The sequence below is a fragment of the Anarhichas minor genome, unplaced genomic scaffold (genome assembly GCF_050575085.1).
Source record: "Anarhichas minor isolate MPS153535 unplaced genomic scaffold, ASM5057508v1 ptg000014l, whole genome shotgun sequence".
NCBI classification, from domain to species: Eukaryota; Metazoa; Chordata; class Actinopteri; order Perciformes; family Anarhichadidae; genus Anarhichas; species Anarhichas minor.
Window position 1 is genome coordinate 12,039,810 of NW_027466460.1, and position 22,262 is coordinate 12,062,071.

General features: G+C 39.5%; 3 protein-coding genes across 3 annotated transcripts; all 3 read left to right on the forward strand.

Moving 5' to 3' along the window:
* Positions 1-3,997: 3,997 nt before the first annotated feature.
* LOC142950026 (lipopolysaccharide-induced tumor necrosis factor-alpha factor homolog) lies at positions 3,998-6,282 on the forward strand. The gene is made up of 4 exons (XM_076091934.1): positions 3,998-4,654; positions 5,652-5,744; positions 5,869-6,076; positions 6,177-6,282. The coding sequence occupies exons 1-4, from the start codon at positions 4,516-4,518 to the stop codon at positions 6,280-6,282; spliced, it is 546 nt and encodes a 181-aa protein (XP_075948049.1). The 5' UTR covers positions 3,998-4,515.
* A 2,327-nt stretch (positions 6,283-8,609) lies between these two features.
* On the forward strand, positions 8,610-14,183 carry LOC142949418 (protein disulfide-isomerase). The gene is made up of 11 exons (XM_076091049.1): positions 8,610-8,790; positions 9,409-9,609; positions 10,275-10,399; positions 10,519-10,656; positions 10,916-11,023; positions 11,761-11,886; positions 11,994-12,191; positions 12,293-12,413; positions 13,466-13,647; positions 13,834-13,923; positions 14,100-14,183. Exons 1-11 carry the CDS (start codon positions 8,610-8,612, stop codon positions 14,181-14,183), a joined length of 1,554 nt encoding a protein of 517 aa, XP_075947164.1.
* A 1,367-nt stretch (positions 14,184-15,550) lies between these two features.
* On the forward strand, positions 15,551-21,503 carry LOC142950145 (synaptogyrin-3-like). Its single transcript, XM_076092046.1, has 4 exons — positions 15,551-15,655; positions 17,553-17,787; positions 18,228-18,373; positions 21,155-21,503. Exons 1-4 carry the CDS (start codon positions 15,551-15,553, stop codon positions 21,380-21,382), a joined length of 714 nt encoding a protein of 237 aa, XP_075948161.1. The 3' UTR covers positions 21,383-21,503.
* The last annotated feature ends 759 nt before the right edge of the window (positions 21,504-22,262 follow it).

Below are 22,262 nucleotides of genomic sequence, written 5' to 3' on the forward strand. Positions count from 1 at the left end.
GAGTCCACAGCTCTGTGAGGCCTTTAGCTCAACGCTAACATCAGCATGCTAACAGGCCCACAATGCTATTTGATCTAATGGTTACAAGGGAATGACAGTTTTCTTAAATGTCACGTTTTATATGATATGACAAAGAAAAAAAAGATTAATTATGACCTGAAGGGTGAGAGGGCGGTTAAATCAGCATTTTCATAAAAATAAATGTTTTATTTTGATATGAAGTGAACTCCTAAGTCTGTTATGAAAATAAGAATGATGAAATTGCAATTCACAATGAGTTGAGTTTTAAAAATCTTTATTTATCCGTTTGTATATTTCATTTAGAAGACTTTGGGGCTTCCACAGCTTATAACTACATCGTACTAAATAAGGGAGGTTAAAGTAAAGAGCTGGAAGTTTTGATGTCTTTTTATGCTTTCACCATGTAAAAAGAAAAAAGTCTTTAGCACACCAATTCATAAAGAATAGGTTAAATAACTCCCATTATACCTTTTTTGAACCAAGATACTGTGAATATTTGGTGATTACTATGTAGCCGCTATAAATGCAAAGACTCAGGTAATCATTGGTTTATACCAGGGGTGTCCAAACTTTTTTCAAAGAGGGCCAGATTTGATAATGTGAAAAGGGCCAACAGTCCCTGCTGACATTATTTTAAACAATACAAGTAGCCGTGTAGATAAAACGGGGATGAATTTATATCGTTGTATAAAGAGAGTGACATGAGAAGATCAATCTCATGTCTGTAAGTTAAATCAGCTATAATCACTATTTTAAAGTGATTAGTGACTCGTCTAAAACATTTAAAAAAGGAATAACTTCAATAGAATCATTCTATACACTGTAGCTTCTTTACATTCTATTAGAATGTAAAAAAGTTACATTCTGATACAATGTAACTTCTTTACATTCTATTAGAATGTAAAGAAGTTACATTGTTGCCTTTTCTTTTCTTTTCTTCCCACAAGAACGTAATTTTGTCAGGTTGATAAAAAAATGTCACTTTACTTCCTGACATTGTTATTTTACCACAGGGGTGTCCAAACTTCTTTCAAAGAGGGCCAGATTTGATAATGTCAAAATGCCCAAGGGCCAACAGTCCCTGCTGACATTATTTTAAACAATACAAGTAGCCTATACATCCATTGTTATTTAATAATTTTATTTTCAATGACAGCAAATAGCAATGTAACTAAATGTAAGCATTCATGTATGAACACATCTCAACAACTATTCTGCCTTTCTTTCACATCTTGAAAGTCAGATAACACAAAGAACAAGCCATCTAAAAGCTAATTACATCGAAACCGATCAATATTCTCACCTCAAGACAATCTTAAATATGACTTAGTGAGGGTAATGAAAAGTTGTCTCACATTTAAGTTCAACACACATGAAACAGGCTAACGAAACAAATCAAGTTGTCTCTTAGTATCTGATGATAGCTCTTCAGTGTTACGAGCCAGGCAAACACTAGCAAACTCGGTCTTCTTCTCGGGGCAATTATGTTTTCTGCTATTTTCATAACAGTCTTTGATAAACTTTGTCATGTTTAGCAATTGCCATGGCCACTTTAGCTTACTTTGATGATGTTTTCATGTGAAAAGGACCGCTGCTGTGTGGCCACGTTATCTTGGAGTTGCTTCACTTTTCTAGCTCGGTCGCTCTGATAGCTTGTTGTAGCATTAGCATGTTTGGTCTCGTAGTGTCTCTTTACATTATATTCCTTAAACAAGGCAACAGTCTCATGACTAATTAGGCAGACACAGTTGTTTCGGTTTTCGGTGAAAAAATGATTGCGATCTCCACCTCTCCTGGAAGCGGCGGCCCTCATTATCGACTTTCCTTTTTTTTACTTGCCGTAGCCATGACAGGTCAAGGGTCAGAGCCAATTTCAAACAGCCAGACAGTTACAGAGTGGTGCTGCCACCATGAGGTAAAAAGAGGAATTGCATGTTGAATTTGTATGATTTATTCATTCCGTTTTGACTGTGCTGGCGGGACATAAATAATGCATTTTAAGACAGAAGGTGCGGGCCATATAAAATCTGACCTCGGGCCGTGATTGGCCCGCGGGCCGGACTTTGGACATGCCTGGTTTATACTCAAGTTTTCTACAGAGCTATTAAGTTATTTCTTTATTTTCACTTGTAGCTTTTCAAACAATTACTGCATAGATATCCTGTCAATACCTTTACATCCACAGTTTTGATTCCATTTAATTTATTAGTAAACCATTTATAATATTCTAAGCAAGTATTATCATATCATGTCTTGGTAATTGCTGTACTGTAAATGAAGTGCCACCAGAGCATGAGGTGGCAGATCCATATGAGGAAAAGAAGGTGAGTTTGTCCAAGGTAAACAGGTAAACAGGGTTTGGTTTTCAGGGAAGTCAAATGTTTCTAATTCCAGAGGAGAACAGGTTCAACAGGCTTTGCCGTCACGACTGTCACCAACATGGGACACGATTCAGCCGAGCGTCCTCATATATCCAAGGTAAGACCACTGCTCTGATACATCTCACACATCACACTGTTTAATTAGCGACGGCGGACACGTACGACCGCACGTACAACCGGCGGTTTGTTTATGACAGAGGCAGGTCTGCTCGTGTTTGGATCAGATCACGGCTTTGGCTCTGTTTGCATAAGTAAAGAAAGTCTCATGTGAGCTAAATGTACTTGGCTGCATTCAGCAGGTGTGTTTGACGGCTGATACTGTTGGTTTGACGTGAGTTTCATACTGATACTTTTGTTTTTAGGAGACGTATTGGCATTAAAGCATATTTTGGATAAGCAGTGATGTGGAATCGCATGACTCAGCATTAACTGTGTTCATACTATTGTAACATTGAGTTCTTTGAACTATTGAGTGTTTTATTGAGCTTTTGGTTTGTGTTAAGATCATAGTATGACATACAATAATAAGTAGTAATACTTAATGTAGTGGTGGAATGTAACTACAGTAAGTACAATATTGAGGTACTTGAGTATTTCCATTTTATGCTTCTTTGTAGATTCAACAAACAATTGATGATGTATTATTATGGATTAAGCTACCCAGCAGAATAGTCCAGTGAAATAATAGGTATTATTTTGAAATGGTCCATTCTGCATAATTAGTACTCTGGTACTTAAAGTAGATGTTGATGCTATTACCTATGTACTTTTACTAAAGTAAGATTTTGAATGCAGGACTTCTACTTGTAACAAATAACACTACGTTTACTTCAGTACATTCCACTACTGCAAACTAATGAAAACCTAATGAGAGTAAAACATATGGTCTCTCTGAATCTACTTTACAACATTTCTATCTGTGTATATATAAAGTGTTTCTGAATTTAAAACAGTCTGTACAGTATTGGCACCAGACGAGGAGATGAAATTGCCAATGTTTATTTCAGTAATTGAGACAACATTAACTGGGTGTCTACTTTGTCTTCGTACTGACGAAACAAAAATGCCGCATGTGCGTGCTGTGTTGTTTTGACACTGTCACGTTAAACCTCACCAGTTCAGACCGGTGAACACACTGAGATCCCAAGCGTGCCTCTCTCTATTGTTGATACCGGTTACTCCCACAACAGAATCGAGCTGCCTAGTTCATTGTCCTCACATACACTGGGCTGGTAAACAGAAGCAGTTTTTGCCAGTTTAGGAGCTCAATAAAGATGGCAGCGACCGCCACTTGGTGGAGCACTTAAATAGAAAATCTGCAACTAGAGTCCGGATCTACATGATGTGACACGTGATAGTTTTCAGTTAACTGAGTGCAACACTTCATTAGAAAGCAGTAAAATGTTCAAAGACACCCTACAATGTAATGAAATCCTTAAAATAATTCTGGATCTGGATCTACACCACCAAAAAAACAAATGTTTGACAAAAATTGTTGTTTGACAAAATGATCTTAACTTCCTAGCCTGTAACTCCTTTTCAAAGGCCCTGTTCAGTATCTGGTGAATGAAGATGGTTTTTCTCCGGTCGTCCACTGACTCCTTTATCACTTTGACTCCGAGTGGATGCTGTGACCAGCGGTGCTTCATTGTTCACAGACAGCTGTTAATTCCGGTCTCAATTCAATCTCTTTGACAACTGAGCGAATAACATCGGCCAAGATTTCAACAGAAGAATAACAAAAAAACAATAGAATATAAATATAAACATATATGAACAATAGAGAAATAATTATCAAGTGTAAAAGAAAGTAAAAAAATAACTAAAATAGAAATAGTAAATTACAACAACAAAAAATTCAAAACAAGAGTGAAAATAAAACGTGTATAAGAAGTAAAACTAACACCATTGCCGAATAGAAAGTAAAATAGAAAAGTAAGTAATATTGTGCACGATGTTGAAAAAGTAAAAAAACATCCTCATGAAGACTAATTGCAGGTAAATAACATGTAACTACAGGTTTTTACTAAAGTAAACACCATCAGGTTCACCACATGTGAATTATCCGCCTCTCCTCTCTATCAAGCTTCCTGTTTGACTGGATGATCTTCTGATGGAACCTCCTTCGTATGAGGAGGCCAGTCTACACCCTCCTGCTCTGGGCACAGCACCATTCAACATCCTCCCTCCCCCCTACTACCACGCCTCCCTGCACTCACCCCCAACACCTCCTCCCACCTATAGAGAAGCAGGTAAGATAAAATCTCTCTTTCCCCATTTATTTCATCCACACCAAGCCGGCTAAATTTGAAAATGCATCGTTTGTTTCTATGTCTCGGCCCTCTGTCCACACAAAATTTGTATTTCTCTCACCCGAAAACTGAACCTTCTTAATACAGTATTCAGATCTCAAAATTAAAAAGCATGAAAGATGATTGCAGAGAGCAGAAGGGGGCAGAAAGGAGCTCTAAGGAGCTGAGAATGAGCAAAGTAACCAGGCCATCTGTCCCAATTTTAAAACACCTTTTTTGTGTGGAAATGTTTTGCGTCCACATTTTGTAGCGATGTCAGTCCATAGAGAAACGCCTAAACAACACGAAACGACTAAATCTCTTCTTCCTTGCCCTCTTTTCAGTTGGCAGCAAACATCTGGTGAGCAGTGGGAGAGACAGCCCACCGAACCAAATCATTATTTCATGGTCGAGAAAGACGTCTTCTGACAAAATCAACATAAATGCAGATTCATGACAACAGCACTGCTGTGCAATTAAAATGAGCCATCACAGATATCCCACACATCACACATATTCATATTCCCCGGCCCTCCCTGCGCCGTTTACCCCTGAAACATTGGAGTTTTAAGATTCGTACGCTCTGGAGGTTGTCTTGATAAAGCTGCGTAAAGAGTTTTATTTAAATAGATGAATATATAAGTATTATAAAAATATATTTAAAAAACACCATTGAACAGCAATAAAATAAGAAATAAAACATCTACATACAAGCCACAGATTATATAAACATGTAAAAAAAAAAGTGTAAAGATATAATCTCTGACGGCAGCAGTAGATATTTTGGTGTTAGAGGGTTATTGACATTGTACGACTGAATAGCTGTTCATCAGAGTGAGGCCTGTGGGAAGAGACTGTGTTTGTGTCTGGTTGTTTTCATACAGTTTACAACTTAATCTGGAGTGAGGGAAAAAGATGCTTTTACAAATTTAATGTGGACATATTTCTTTTTTCCTAGTCAGAATCCAGCCTGATCCTTTTCCTGTACTGACTGTGCCAACTGTTGAGACGTCACGCAACTATGGAACCATAATCCATCCACTGACACAAAGTATTAAAGCTACATCTTTACTATCAATCTTAATTACACAAACCGACTGTGTGGATGAAAATAATATTTTATGTCTTTGTCCCTGATATCCTCCTCTGTCCGTCCTGTGCCTTCTGAATACCAGTTGGTGGAGCACCGTCGGCCCGCAGCCGACAAACTCAGCCAGCAGTAGTGACAACGCAGCCGACGCCTGTTCCCGTCTCTGCGAGACATCTGGGAGACGTCCCTGCTGTGGTACGCTGCCCACACTGCCACAGAGTTGTCACCACTAAAGTCACATACCTGCCTGGAAGTGCCGCCTGGTGCACATGTGTGCTTCTCGCAATGATGGGGTGAGACAAAGACACACACGTACATGAGTATTTAACATCACAGAGCCAAACCAGCTTTAACGTCTTGTATTGTGTATCTGCATGTTTGTGTTTGTTTCAGGTTGATCTGTGGTTGCTGTCTGATACCGTTGATGATGAAAGATCTACAAGATGCACATCATTCCTGCCCACAGTGTAAAAACCAACTGCACACACACATAAGGTGACACTGTCAGGATTAATATGGCTCCTCTTGTCCCAATACCACTCATATTTCTGTCACAACAGGGAGAAATAACATGTTGTCGTAAGCTAGGAATGGAAACAGCTCACTACCCATCTACACGGGGAAGCAAGAATGTATTTAGGTGATGACAAGTGTGTGATCTAATATATATATACAGTACACACTAAATATATCGATATAGGACAGAGGAGTAACTTATGCGGTTTGAGAAGTTTTTAGAAGATTTTATGACTGTAAAACTGCGGGAATTCAAACTCCGCTGCTGCTTTTCACTATGAAGGAAACAATTTCCATCTTTTAATGGAAATTGAAAGATTTTAATTTCCATCATTAAAAGAATACTGAATCCATCCTTGCATGTGCACACGGCACCAGCGTGCAGGATGCTTTACATCATTACAACACAGGGGACATTTATGATGAACATGATGATGTCCAGCCCAGGGATTTAAGTCATAGTTGTGTTTATGTAATTGTATTTTCTATAGAATATTTATACTAAAAGAACAAAATCTTTCTCTTTTTCCAAATGTATATGAAGCTTACATTCATGTTTACTTTAATGAATTCAATTCAATAGCAGACATGATTGTCTTTGGTGACGCAAACAAAGCCTTTTGGAAAACCCATTGGCTTAACATGCTCTAATTTAATTTTCTGCATATTTATAATTTTAACGGCCCTGCACATCTAAGACAAACCCACACAGGTGATTGACTTAAAACACTGTTAAAATAAGACTTTATTAGTACATGCCAGTGGACCTGATGTAGTTCCAGCTCTGCCCAGCTTTAGCAGGTCTAATCAACCAGAGGGAGTGAACTCACCTGTGTGGGCCTTTAAGGTACAATCTGTCAAATATTAACACAGAATTTGAAACTAACAACTTAGATTGATTTACAGAACTTTTAATACAAAGAGGTACACAAGACAATAACTAAACAACATTTTTGGTTGCTGTAAAAAATGTTTACATCAGTAAAGTTTACTCATATTGGTTTATAATTTAAATGTATGATGAGTTGAGAAACACACAATTCTTCAGTTGTGTACACTGTGCCTAAAAGGTATCTTGTACAAATACAGAGGGGGTCTTTATGTTTGTATTGCTGCGATGCATACTTTGGTATATCACTTACCGTATGCACAGCTCCAGGTTGATTATATTATATCTTCTAACCTCTTTTTTCCAATTTAATTTCATGTCATGGATTTACTCTGTGTTATTTCTGAGGTTTGTTAACACCAGAGATACACAAAGTGTTTGTATGTGATATAATGTATTAATTAATGAGCTTTAGAGATGCTGGCAGACAGGCTTTGTCACCTCTGGACAGAGCCAAGCTAGCTGTTTCCCTCGGTTTCCAGTCTTTATGCTAAGCTAACCGTGTCCTAGCTGTAGCTCCATATCTAGCAGACAGATACTACAGTATATGAGAGTATGGTATCAATCTTCTCATCTAAACCCCTGTAAGAAAGCAAATTAGCATATTTCCTAAACTGGTGAACTATTCCTTTAATGATATAGACTTGATATAATACAGGCCATTCTTAAAATGAATAAACACAAAATGCAGTTTGATTGATATTCGCTGGAGTGCAACCCTTCATATATGCTGTGAAATCGACCTGACGTGAAAACCGGGTTGTGTTTGAAGGATATGTGTGGCGCCTGTGCTGCTGCTGCGTCTATGCACTCCAACGCAATGACTGATTAAAGTGTCTGCTTTCCCTGTCGTTGTAGTAATGTGTGACACTCAGTATCCCTGCCAAGTTTGATTATTTTTCTTTTCTTTTTTAATCAAAATGTTGTCATATTATTATTTATCATTCTATCATGTTGATAGGGAAATAAATATGGTCTTGGTTACTTTGATGACGCTGTCAAGGTGTTTTATTTTCGTAACGTCTGTGGAGTTTTTCATATGCTTGAGCATGTGTGTTTGGTGAGTGCATGCTTCCATTTTGACCTTGCTGAGGCTAACAGTGTTAGGCAAAGGTTATTTAGATGTTAGTGATATACTTGATATGAAGGGCAGCCAACAGCAGAGATACAGCAGGGCTCAGATAGGGAAGTTAATCAGCTACAGACTGGTGGGTCTAGTCGGCTGATAACAAAAGCATTCACAACTCCCAGCTCAGCACTGATACACACACACACACACACACATACAAACACACACACAAACACACACACACCTACACACACACACGTGCGCATATCAGCCCTTCATTTCACCACTCCCATCATACCTTTGTGTCAAGGTTGCTCGAGTGTCCAGTTTGTCAGTCTGTAGGTGAACAGTCATGAAGACGCTGTTGCTGCTGGGGGTGACGGCCTTCTGTCTCTGTGTGTTTGCTGCCGCTGACAAACAACCTGAGCAACACGCAGACAAATCATCCCCCGAGGAGGATGACGTTTTACAGCTGAAGAAAGGAAATTTCAACAGGGCACTGAGAAAATATAAGCAGCTGCTGGTGCACTTCTGTAAGTTTCACACAGAGACACACACAGCATGCTCTTGACCTACACGTTGATATATTGACTGTGAGCAATGACACCATAAGAGCTACCTAATGGTTTGAAAAGTGTCTTATGGATTGCAGCAAATTCACCATATCCTTATTTACTTATTCTTTTTACCGTCAGATGTAAAAGAAGTACTCCGAAATCTAATTTAAGTAAAAGTAAAAATCATGCATTTCAAATTTGACTTAACTCCACATTCAAATATACTTAAAGTACATTCAAACATTCAAATATACTTAAAGTACCAAAATTAAAACTACTCATTTTGCAAAATGGCCCATTTCAGAATGATATTTATATTTATATATTATTTCACTGGATTATAGTGATGCAATTATTTGTTCATCACTTCATTGTTGCAGCGGGTGGAGGTGGTAAATTATCAACATATAACTGTATGCTGTAGCTTGTAAATTTCACTTGCGTGTTTAGTTTGCATTATTAAAATATTATATATCTGAATCTGGAAAGCAACTAAAGTTATCAAAATATTGTAGTGACGTAAAAAGCTCCGTATGTACAAGTAAAGTAGTACTGGAATGAATGTACTTTCTGTGTGTGTTTCTGTGTGTGTAGATGCTCCTCTGTCTGGAGAAGGCCATCGTATCTCAGCCGCGTTCGAAGGCGCTGCTGCAGAGCTTCAGGGGTCAGAGGTCAGACTGGCCGTGGTTGATGTGACAAAAGAGAAAGACCTGGCCAAAGAACTCAATGTGACAGGCCTCGCCACGATCAGGCTGTACATTTCTGGCGATAAACACAACCCTGTGACTTGTCCTGGTATGTCTAAATACTCAACACATATAGCACTCTAGAAGGGGGGGGGGGGGGGGGGAGCTTAAGACCCTGCTAGCCCCTCCCTCCCGCCGCCATTGACACTTGCTAAGAGTCAGAGGAGAGAACTGAAACCTCTTTCATGTCTGAGTAGTACGTCGATCAGAACTGGGATAGGATTAGGTTAGTTTAGCATAAAGGCAAGCGGGAAACATCTAGCCTGACTCTCTCAACAATTAACATTTTATTTCTCGTTTGTTTAATCCTAGAGTCTAGTCAGGTGAGGTTTCCAGGGAACCAACAGAGACTCCAGGAAGTCGCAGCACCTGGCTACAGGTTGCCAAGAAATAGTTACAGCATGTGAAATTTGTTGTTTTCACATTTCTGTTTGTGTGCAGATTAAACAAATGAGATAAAACATGTAAACCAATGAGCTTCGTATTCTTCTGCCCTCTAACCCTAACCCTGTTTCCCCCTGTTTCCAGTCTTTATGCTAAGCTAAGCTAATATTGGATCTAGCTCAATAGTTAACACAGGGACACGAGAGGGAAACAATTATTGTCGTCTAACTCTCGGCAAGAAAGCAAATATGCAGATTTTCCAAAATGTCAATAGATTATTTCTTCAATATCAAGGATGAAAATGATTTGTTTTCCTGGATTGTGATGAAGTTCCTCAGAGCTCGGCGTCCATCTTAACCTGGCTGAAAAGGAGAGCGGGGTCTTCTGCTGACCTCATCGCTGATCTTAGCCAATCAGAGGCCTCAGAGGAGCTGACGGTGGTCGGCTTCTTTAAGGTGAAACCATCTGTTTGATTTTCCAGCTTCTCACTTGTGTCAATCAATTGTCTGAATAACAATTTGCGTTTGCTTTTACGTGTGTGTGTGTGTGTGTGTGTGTGTGTGTGTGTGTGTAGGAGCTGAATCACGAGTACGTCCAGGTGTTTTACAATGCAGCCGTCAACCTTCCTGATGTAAACTTTGCTGTGACACAGAACGATGAACTTATCACCAAATATGGTCTCACACATGACGTTGTACTAATGTTGAAAAAGGTATTTTGAATACAACATAAGCCTCCGACAGATGGCTGTATTTGTCTGTCTCTGCGTTTTCTTAGTGCTGACTCAGTCCTTTGCATTTTGGATGCAAGGGATTGGATTTAAATAATTGAACCATCACATCAAGCTAGTAGAATATATGAATTCATCCATTGCTTTCTTACCTGTGTTTGTTTGTTTGTGTGTGTGTGTGTGTGTGTGTGTGTGTGTGTGTGTGTGTGTGTGTGTGTGTGTGTGTGTGTGTCTGCTGCAGTCTAAGCTCATCCAGGCTTACAAAATGACGCCTGAGACATCTAAAGAGATGCTGATCATTTTTATCACCGTCTACCAGATGGACCCAGTCACTGAGTACACGGGACAGGTAGAGTATTAGATGCATGGTACATTTTCACACACATACTGTATAACTGCTCTACTTCCAAATCTGGAAATGTTCTGTGGGGTTGTGTTTTTTTTTGCATTCAAACTCTAATTAAATCGGTTACTTCACCTTTTTAATACATTAAAGAATTGTTGTCGTTGTCAGTTCGTGTGCAGATCCAATACCTCTTTTTTTAAGGCCAATCACTTGATTTTGCAGATTTTTTATTAAAAATATTTCTATTACATATGTAGTGTAGTGTAGTACGACATCTTTGTTTTCATAATCAAAGGCTCACTCCCTGTTGGACTGAAGGGTGGATGTAATTGTGATGGATCATTGTAAACTAAAACTTCAGTACACTTTTGTGTGTTTAGATCACACTTAAAGAAACTTAGAGAGGTCTCTGTAGACCTTTTTTATATTTTAAAACTGATTTTTTTTCCCCATTGAAATCCACTGTAAACTAAACATGAATTCAAGCAGTGTAACTAACCAGATGTAAACTGCTGTAGAACTATGGTGTAGACATAAATAACATATTGTGGCCTTGTCTTCATTCATCTTACTATGAAGAACCACTCTGGCAACATACAAGTAAGGCTACCAAATGTTAGAAACAAGTTGAATTCCCCAGGGCAAGACACCGTGTCCCAACGCAGCTGATATTTAATTCGACAGAAATGACATTCTCTTGTTAATGGAGATGTATTTATGTTATTCTCTCTCTCTTGCAGACAGCCACTCAGATATTAGCATCCCCTGTGTTAAACCACGCCCTGTTGTTTGTCAACAAAAGCTCTGCTGCCTTTAAAGAGATCCACTCTGCCTTTAATGGTGCTGCAGAAGCCTTCAGGTTGAAGGTAGAAACCAAACAAATTATTTCAAACAGCAGCACTGAAACACATATTATTTAATATTACAATAAGCCGATGGAGTACTTCACCTTTGCATGTGTATGTGTATTCAGATTTTGTTTGTGTGCGTGGACGTGGATGAGCCTCGTAACGGCAGGCTGATGGAGTACTTCCGGGTTCGGGACTTCGAGGCTCCTCTGATCCGACTGGTCAACCTGACGGACCATGTGACCTATCACCTGCCCTCTGACACTCTGGATGTAGAGACCATAAAAACATTCTGCCAGTCCTACCTGCAGGGCAAGGCTAAGGTAACGCTCACTCTCATTCAGCGTGCGATGCATATAACAGGAACTGGAGAAACAGCTTGAAACAGCCTGATATGAATAACGTGTTTGTGTTAATGTAACAGCCTAAGATGCAGAGTGAGCCGATACCTGAAGGATGGGACAAACAGCCGGTGAAGGAGCTGGTGGGAATGACTCTGGAGAACGTCGGCTTCAACCCCAACAAGACTGTTTTTGTCCTCTTCTGTATGTAAATGCACTTTTTATTTCAAAGCTACCCAGTTAGCTTTGATGTTTGGGAATTTGCAGGTGAATAGACACTTAGATACGGAGGTTCATTCTGGGCTAAATTTGGTTTAAAAGCGTAACGTTTAGGTTAACATTGTTTTAATAGTAATTTAAAGCTGGACTCCGGTACTTTTACATATAAAAGAAGGTTTGTTATATTCAATCCCTTGCCAAACAAGTTCACACAAGGCTGATTAGGTCTATCACCTCTAGGGAAAGCTCTCTGTATTTCACAGAATACCAGAGATGTGCTGTCTGGTGTCTGTGGCGACTTTCCCGCAATGGCGCAGTGAATATTGGGTTTTACCTCAGCCAGAGCTAGTAAAGAGGGCAGGAAGGGGGAAGAGACAATAGCAATGGATCAGCAGCTAGAAGTATGGTGGAACCTAAAGTATGGTGGAAGCTAAGGTGGAAAAATCCCCAAAAGTGTTCAGGAAAGGTGTCTGGGTGCTACAGATTATCAAAAGAAACTCGGCATTCGGATTAAGGATTAAAGTATTAAAAAAACAAAAAACGATCAATGGCGGAGACAAACACGAATCACATGGCAAGCTCACCTTCAAGCATTCGTCAGAAGCATGCATCCACAGCTTTGTGTAATTACTCTCACTGCCAGAGGGGGAGACTATAGTTCCTCACTCCAGCTTTAAAGTTACAATAATCTAAGTTCCCCTTAACTCCAGAGAGCATTTTAGCATCTTTCAGCTCATTGCTGTTTACTGTTTTGATTTGCTGTCATCAACACTGAATATTGTGATTTTAGCTTGTTCTGTTGTCCCCAGTGGCTTAAAAAATAAATGAATGCAAATTTAAATATACAACAAACAAAATTGGCACATAGATGTTATTAGACCTTCAAATCAACAAATTCATGCTTCCTTGCTCACTACTTTTTATCACTTGCCTGCTGTATTGAAGAAGACTTGAAACTAGCAACTGAGATCATAAACTTTTGTTGTTTTCTTTGTGCTTATAGGTATAAATCTCTTACTACTTACTGTGTATTTCAGATCTTCCCTACAGTGCGGAGTCCCGTGCTCTGTTTCCACTGTGGGAGGAGTTGGCCGAGGCCACGAAGGAGCGAGAGGACGTGGTCGTCGCTCGAATCGATGCCTCAGCCAATGACATCAACATGTCAATACAGGGCAGCTACCCATCACTCTGCCTCTTCCCTGCTCTATATGCTGAAAGAGTAAGGAGCATATCAATGATTCCTTTGTTTGTTTTGTAATATATCCCATGAGTTTAATGCATAAAATAACCTAATTATTATTGTCGAATGACTGCTGAAAATGAAGGATTATGTGTGTTACCCTCTGTGGACTTGACATATATGGAGATATTAATGTGCAGTATGTGATATCTGTGTTCTTGTCAGGTGGTGGTTTATACTGGTAAGAAGAAGGTGAAGGACCTGGTGAAGTTTGTAGATAAAGAGATGGAGAAAGCCAAAAAATACAGAGTTAAGGTAAATTATAGCCCCACAAACAACAACATCACTGCAGTGTTTTTAAGTTTGTGTGATTGTGTGTGTGTGTGTGTGTGTGTGTGTGTGTGTGTGTGTGCGTGTGTGTGTGTGTGTGTTTGTGAGCTGCCTTTTTTATCTCTATGTTAAAAATAAACGTCTTTCTTTGGTGTCTCCAGGAGGATGAAGACAGGAGGGAGTACATCGAGGCTGCAAAAGCTGAAGAGGCAAAAAACGCCAACAAAACTAAAGATGAGCTTTGATACAGAAACAAAGAGTACTGTGTGTGTGTGAGAGAGTGTGTGTCATACCTTTTAGTCAGTACTCTCTAAACACAGATCTGGTTTTATCTCAACCAAGCTGTCATTAACTGTCCAATCAAATCCAATAAAATGTCTTTGGTTAAAAACTCAGATGGTTACATGACTTTTTATTTATTCAAGTAAAAAGGTTCTTGACAGAACTGTAGATTAGTAATATCAAATATAGAGCTTGGCCGACACATCACCATGGTTGATTTTATCGGACGATTTTATCTTCGGATATATCGTATTTGCTAAGATGTCGGCCAATAAGTAACGAAAATTTGCAGCACAGAAATGGCAAAGATGCGATGTACTTTAGACTGTTCCGTGTTTGTCCACCAGAGTGCTGACAAATGTGCTGCTCATATCTTGGTCCCATTAAAAAGCAGTAAAGGACTATTATCAAACTGATTGATAATAATACAAAATTATATTTATATAGTTATTTTCATAATTCTCCAAGACACTTAACTCAACTTTAAAATGATCATATAAAACAACACACTAAAAACATATAATACACAAAACACATAAAAGCAGTAATTTGTTAATGTTCAGCGTTTATGGTAAATGTTAATCTATATTTTTGTTTTAGTTACCAAAGACCAAAACCAACACTGATCCTTCTAACTAGTGTTGTCCTTGTAGCCAGCATTTTTAGATATTATATATTTGAATTTAATAACTTTCAGGCCCTGAAATAATGAATTAAAAAGACTCCCTCTACCAGAGTGAATTGTTCCTTACAGTGTCTTTGAAAGAGTATTTAAATGTTCATGTAGAGGAAATTTAAAGACATTTTTAATTCAACAGTTAACTGAATATATAATCTGTAAATGGGGTTGGGTTTTTGGCTTATCACCTGGTTACAGCCCTGCTGATATGCCATTGGTCAAAACTCTTTGCGTGTTTAAAAATAAAAACTTGAGTCTCTTTTAATCATAATGTTGCTTAACATCTGTTGGTTAAACACGTTAGTTTGTCAAACGATAACACATGGTTGTATCATCATCTATCAAAAAATAGAAATATCGCTAACACATAACAAAAGCCTGATATGGGAAATTATAGGTTTGTTTTATACGTTCTTTTTGGACAAAAAAAATATTCCTCTTCATCAGCCTAACATCTAAAAAAGGTTGAACGCGTCATAATAACGCAATGTTAATTGAGAGTTGAAATTCTGCGGTGCAGCTCTGATCCGCTCGCAGTGACGCGGTGTGACTTCACACGGAGGCTGGAGGAGGACGCCGCCGCTCCGCGCAGCTCTCTGACCGTCTCCTCTCGTTCTCTCGGCGGGCGTCAGGCTGCACATTGCCGGAAGGATGGAGCCAGCGGGAGCGTACGGCGCCAGAAAGGCCGGCAGCGTCCCCTTCGATCCGGTCGCCTTCTTCACGCATCCCCGGACCATCCTCAGACTGATGTCGTGGGTGAGTAAGCCTCCTCTGCAACGTGTGGGTTAACATCAATGGACAGGCCTACCTGCACCCCCCCCCCCCCCCCCTGTCTCTCTCCCATCCACATTGTTTGTGTCTCTCGCGCTTTGCCTTTGTGTCTTTTTTGTCGGGATTCATATATATTTTTAATGTTTTGTAAAAGGCTCAGTACCTTTGAATTAGATATCTGTTGTGCAGCTCGGTCTCATAAATAGAAATGATTTCAGAGATGCAGCTTGTGGCAGGAGCTCGAGGACCAGCGTCTGATTACCATATATTTATCTGGAGCCTCTTTGTGTCTAGATAGCGCTTTGGATGTTGATGCCCCCTAACCAGAATGTAACACCTCTCTTTCTGTCTCTCTGGTGCGATGCTGTGCAGCTGTGAGTCACCATACAGCATGTGCGTTGAAGGAACAATTTGGATTTAAAGGAGGCATAGCAAGTTAACAGAAGCCCATAATAACCCGTCTCTTTCTTTCAGTCTCTGTTTTCATAATTTAATGCAGTTCAACATTATTTGTCATTAGTGCCAGTGCTCCTTAAATGAAACAAAGTAAAATAAAGCAAACCCAAACCGATACAACTTGGATCAGATCAGTACAATAAATAATAAAAATACATTAAAATGAATTGCTGTAGAGATAAGGGCTGTGAAGAGCCATTATTTTCATGATCAATTATTAATGGGAATGGTTTTCTCTATTGATTGATTGATTGTTTGTCTACAACATGTGAGAAAAGAGTAAAAAATGCCCTAAATCAACAAAGAAAAGCAGCAAATACTCACAAGTGAGAGGCAGGAACCAAGAAATGTTTAGCAGTTTTTGGTTGAATAACATCTAAAAAGATTAATCGGTTTATAAAATAGATTATTTTCAATCAATTACTCGACTAATCATTTCAGCTCTAACAGAGATATCTAAAGATTGTTAAATCAAAATGTTTTTGTCTTTCATTGTCATATTGTGCAGTTAGGTTGGTGTCTGATTCATGGCATCCAGTTCTTAAAGGGATTAAATAGTCATATTTCTAAAATAATCTGTTCACCCAAATTGCAAAACACTTGCCGATTGAGGTTTGTGAGATGTTCTATTTAATAAGACTTTGAGACATCCGACACTGATACTTCTGCTATCAACCAAATACAACCGAGGTAAATGACAACTGCTCAAGTGGGCAACTGCTCAAAGACCCAAAGTTCACTGTTTGGCAAATATTATTGTGATAATTTCATCTCTGCAAATGTATTTGTTAATATGTTCCGCTTTTTGTTTCCGAAATGGCAAGTAGGGCTAAAACTAACAGTTGTGTACATTATCAATTAAAATTCCAATTATGTTCTCAATTAGTCCACAAAAAAAGAGTGGAAAATGTCCTTCACGATTTCCAAAAAGCCCAATGTGATGTCTTAATAGTTCTTAATCTGAATCAGCATTTTATCAAATTACGACTAGACTAACTTGAGGGTAGGGCATTCGGCATTGAGGCCCCCTTTTTTTTTGTTATTGTACATTTAAAAAACTCAAAATGCAATGAGGCCTCACAGAAACAATGTTACTTGAGGATATCTCAAAATGTTTGCAAATAAAACTGAAACTGTCTGCATGCCTGTACCAGTAAGAACAAGTGGAGAATGTTTTCTAATTTGGGTGCACTGACCCTTTAAGAAATCTTGCTTGATCCCCAGTTCACCAAACTGGATGACTGGATGACTATTTTATAACAACCGAGTCCACAGCACACACACTTGAACAGAAGCTGTGTTTGTACTGGTGTGTCTGTGTGTGGTATGTATGAGGAATGAAAGGCATTCAAACACCAGTGTGAGTTCATTCTCTTCTACCTGTTACAATAATAAAACCGCTCACTTGTCTTGTCTTCCCCTGCAGGTTTTCTCCATGGTGGTGTTCAGCTGCATCGTGAACGAGGGCTACATCAACATCGGCAGCGAGCGCTTGCTCTGCGTCTTTAACAACAACGCTGATGCCTGTAACTATGGTGTTACCGTGGGCGTGGCCTGTTTTGTGGGCAGCATCTTTTTCCTGATCCTGGACATTTACTTCCCCTCCATCAGCAGCGTCAAGGACAGAAGACGGGCTGTAATGCTGGACCTCGGCTTCTCTGGTACATAATATACACACAGATACACTGGTGGAAAATAACTAAGTGCATTTACTCACTTACTGTACTTCAGTACAATTTTGAGGTACTTGTACTTGACTTGAGTATTTTCTATTTTCTGGTATCTTTATACTTCTACTCCACGACATTTCAGTGGCAAATATTTTTATTTTTTACTGAACAAAATTCATTTGACAACTTTAGTAAGTAGTTACTTTGCAGAGTCCGATTAATGATACACAATATAATCTACAAATAAATTAGGATGTAATATTATAAATTAAGGTAAAACCTGATTGATCCCCTGGAAGAAAATTTACACGCTGCCCAAAAAATATAGTTCAAATTAACTATTTATCAGCTGCAATGTTACAGTGTTGTACACAGGTATGCGCGAGAGATTGGTGCTGCACATTACCTTTTTTTCTGTGTCCCGCCTCCAGGTCTTGCAAGCTTCCTGTGGTTTGTTGGCTTCTGTTTTCTGGCCAATCAGTGGCAGGCTACCTCAGCAGACGAGCTGCCATTGGCCCAGGGCTCAGACGCTGCCAGAGCCACCATCGCTTTCTGCTTCTTCTCCATCCTGACCTGGGTGCGTATGTTTATACCTGTTTGTCTAAAACCTGTCCTCTGTTTTTGTGTACATTCATGTGTGTGTGTGTTCATCATCATCATCATCATCATCATCATTATCATCATCTTGTTTGTTTGTATGTGTGTGTATTTCAGGGTTATCAGTGTTTGCTGGCAATGAACAGATTTAAGAACATTTCCTTCATGGAGGACAAGCAAAGCCTCTTACCAAAGAGCCTTCCCACCCTCTCTCTAGTCTAACACACACACACACACACACACACACACACTTGTATATTGAGGAAGGTTATGTAGGTTCGGGTTTCCCTTATGGATACTAGTTAAGTAGTAGAATTGGCGAATTCAGAGTAGGGGTTTTCCAGTATTAATCATAACGATGCTCGATGCTGTGATCCACTGTTCTTATGTGTTAAACAAACAGTGTACAGTTTTCTTCGAATTACTCATTTAAACTACAGATTGGTGGCCCAAAGGTTAGAGTTTTTTTGAGTTCGATCCACTGACAAGCAGGGATAAATGTCGGTGGGGAAAGTGAAAGAGCAGTGCTTGCAAGTCCTTCTTTGCAACCATTAAGGTGCCCTTGAGTAGGGATCTTAACCCCCAACTGATCAGTTAAGCTGCTCAGTAGCCAACAGTTCAGACTGCGGCTCCACTGGGCAGTTTCGAGGTGGGGATGTGAACAGAGTGTTCTTGAAAGGAAGCTGCTCTCAGCGAAACCTAAATAAAAACATTTGCAATGCCAGAGAACAGACAGAGACCGGCAGATTTATTATCCATTGACAACTCAACGGGCCATGCTAAAACAATTTCATCGCCAAACTAAAAGCAGCCATTTTTCTCACTGTCAGAGGGCGTAAAGAGGTTAAGCTGTAACTGTGTCAAATATGTACAGTATGTAGCAAAAGACCCCTTTTTCAGCTTGCTACATCATTTATCTCCAATAGTTCTGTGGTAATTGGTTCCAACATTCTTCATAGAGGATTCATAGCATGTGACACAGAGCCGAATGCTCTTGTGACTGTGGCTCTGGACTCTAAGGGGAAGCCTTCTGATTTTACACATTAAAGCTGGTTTACTGTCATGAGAAGTTCAACTTAGCATGTGAAAACTGTTAAATAAAGTCAGGTCAAGTCAATGGTATTTATACAGCCCTACATCACACTTTACAGTCTGTACAGCATACAACATCCTCTATCCTTAGACCCTCGCTTCTAATGTCTTCTGGCTTCCTAACAACTGAGGAAATTACCTGAGTGTTGCATTAGGGTTGTTTCATCTGCTGACCTTTAGCAACAATCTGCCTTAGAATGGAGTTTTAAAGAGGGCGATTTACTAAGCATGGATGGCATACAGTAGTAGTATACAGTAAGATGCTCTCAAGCTGCATTATCTTAACACACTAAGGACCAAAAGTCAAGATATCTTGGCCTCTGCTACCTTGATCTCTTCTCTGTCCTCCAACGTTATGAAAGTATAATACTAAATCTGTAAACTTTTCTTTAAAGAACAAGTGACCTTCTGTTCCAATCTTCAATCGTCACAGTGACAGCACTTTTAACTAAACTGTGCACATTTCCAAGTTAATAGCTCTTTTCCACTGCAGTAACTTGCTAAAATGTAATGTAACTTGTAAACATCATCATGGTATCTGCTTTTGTTTCTACTGTTTTGTTGCCTTTGGGGATGAGTTCCTGGAACTCAATTCAGGCACTACTCAGGAGATTATAATAAATGCTCCAGTTCTAGGAACCCTCAGAAGTTGCCGTCAGTGCATGTGCGTTCTTACATCACAACAAGGACAACGAACACAATAACATGAACCACCATTGAACCTTGTATTAAATAGGACAATCATGCTAGAAAAAAGACCAGAAATGTAGAACCCTGTTCATAAACAGCTGGAGTCAGAGATTAACAACGAAAGGGTGCACCATAAGATTTCTTTGATTTCTGGCAGAAATGTGATTGCAACACACAGCCAAACAGTGCAGGGAAAAAGGTTAGAAGGATTAAACTAAGATTAAAGAAAAGTTAAGGATCACATTGGGTCTTGTGAAGAATATTGCAAAAAACGCTAAGTGATTAGACACGCTGGATTCTATTTTTGGCTACTGACCAGCTTTTTTGTATTTCCACACTTCAAGTTTGTAAATGCTGTATACAGTGGACCCAGAACCAAATCCTCAAAAGGTTACAAAAAATGTATGTTTTGGGAATCCCTGGATCATGGGTTGTATACGTTTTTGATTTCTGTGATAGCAGACAAAAATATCTCAACTGCTATTTGATGGATTGCCATAAAATTTGTTCAGAAATTCATAATCTCTGTAGGATGAATCCCACTGATTCTGTTGATGCCCTGACTTTTCATCTAAGGCCATAATCAGATCAAAGTTTCCATTCATCCAATACTTTGGTTTATGACCAAATACCTCCAAATGTAATGTCATTGTCATTAGCTCCAACTGCACTTTGTGTTTAAGGCTAATTGGCGAATGTTACCATGCTAACACACTAAACTAAGATGGTGAACCTGGTAAACATTATACCTTCTTAACAACATGTTGGCATTGTCATTGAGAGCATGTTAGGATACTGATGTTAGCATTTAGCTCAAAGAACTGCTGTTCCCCACATGGCTCTAGATTCTTCGTCTTGCTGAGAATAAGTGCTGTAACAGTGGCTTCAATGCAAATCAGTTTGTAAGTAACAGCCTCTGCTAATGCGTGTTTGTTTGTGTGTGTGTGTGTGTGTGTGTGTGTGTGTGTGTTACTAACAGGTTGTACTGACGCTGAGTGCACTGCGGCGCTTCCTAACTGGCAGCAACACAAACTTGTTCACATGGCAACACCTGGATCCTCCCCTCGGCAGTGCTAGAGCTACACCGTACCCCATCGCAAACGGAGCTACCATAGTAACCACCAACCCCTATCAAGCGCCCCCTTTCACTGAAACCCTGGACCCGCAGAAACTCACACAGCAGAGACCTGTGGCTCCTGCCTTCTAGAGACAGACAGAAAGAGGTGTGTGTTGAAATACACTGTGTTCGACGCGGGCACAGACAATGTCCTGCCTCGCTGATTAGTGGCTTTCAATCCTCTCCTGGGATTGGTGGGCTTTTTGGGTCATGTGAGGATGTATGATCTGTTTTCACCATGGCAACTGCTGGCTCAGCTTAGTTAGTAGAAACTCTGTGTCAAGAATTGTCTTCTTCTGCACACACACACACACACACACACACACACACACACACACACACACACACACACACACACATTGATGCACGCAAAGACAGCTGTATTCACTCACACCTGGATATATATGTGTACAAGTGGAAACACATTTATGTAACACATTTATGTGTGTATATATATATATATACACACACACCTGGAAGCACAGACACATGCACCCTGACTGCATGTTTGTGTGGAGAGATGCAGAATAACATAGATATAGATCTGTGATGATGCTCCATCTGCCTTATAAAGGGATACAAGGTCTTTAGTGAAGAAAATATGAAGGACCCTGGAGCGTTGTTTATCTGCTTCTGTTTGCCCTCAGTCAGTCTGACCCATCACAAGCTGCCCTGCAGAGATGTGGCCTCCGATCAGATGAAATTGAGACTGAATGGCAGCTTGACCAATAGATTGCAAGGAAACTAGTGCGGGGTTGGCAGAAATTGTTACATTTCTCTTGGCAAGAAAGCAAAGGCAGGATAGCTTAATGCATTCTGAATTCTATAGTGTTTCAGTGTGAAATATTCATGTGATTAAATATTTTATTGTGATATGCTGAAGTGGTAAAGTGAAATATGAAAAATAAAATCTATCCGCCACCACTATCAGAGCTGTGAAAGTATTTTTGTTCACATCAACTTTAAACGT

Excerpts from the sequence above, each read along its gene's own strand:
- LOC142950026 (XM_076091934.1), top strand. The coding sequence starts at position 4,516 with ATGGAACCTCCTTCGTATGAGGAGGCCAGTCTACACCCTCCTGCTCTG. Across the intron at positions 4,655-5,651 it reads TCCCACCTATAGAGAAGCAG|TCAGAATCCAGCCTGATCCT; the intron begins GTAAGATAAAAT and ends CTTTTTTCCTAG. Across the intron at positions 5,745-5,868 it reads AATCCATCCACTGACACAAA|TTGGTGGAGCACCGTCGGCC; the intron begins GTATTAAAGCTA and ends TCTGAATACCAG.
- LOC142949418 (XM_076091049.1), top strand. The coding sequence starts at position 8,610 with ATGAAGACGCTGTTGCTGCTGGGGGTGACGGCCTTCTGTCTCTGTGTG. Across the intron at positions 10,400-10,518 it reads CGGTGGTCGGCTTCTTTAAG|GAGCTGAATCACGAGTACGT; the intron begins GTGAAACCATCT and ends GTGTGTGTGTAG. Across the intron at positions 11,887-11,993 it reads CAGAAGCCTTCAGGTTGAAG|ATTTTGTTTGTGTGCGTGGA; the intron begins GTAGAAACCAAA and ends ATGTGTATTCAG.
- LOC142950145 (XM_076092046.1), top strand. The coding sequence starts at position 15,551 with ATGGAGCCAGCGGGAGCGTACGGCGCCAGAAAGGCCGGCAGCGTCCCC. Across the intron at positions 15,656-17,552 it reads TCCTCAGACTGATGTCGTGG|GTTTTCTCCATGGTGGTGTT; the intron begins GTGAGTAAGCCT and ends CTTCCCCTGCAG. Across the intron at positions 17,788-18,227 it reads GCTGGACCTCGGCTTCTCTG|GTCTTGCAAGCTTCCTGTGG; the intron begins GTACATAATATA and ends TCCCGCCTCCAG.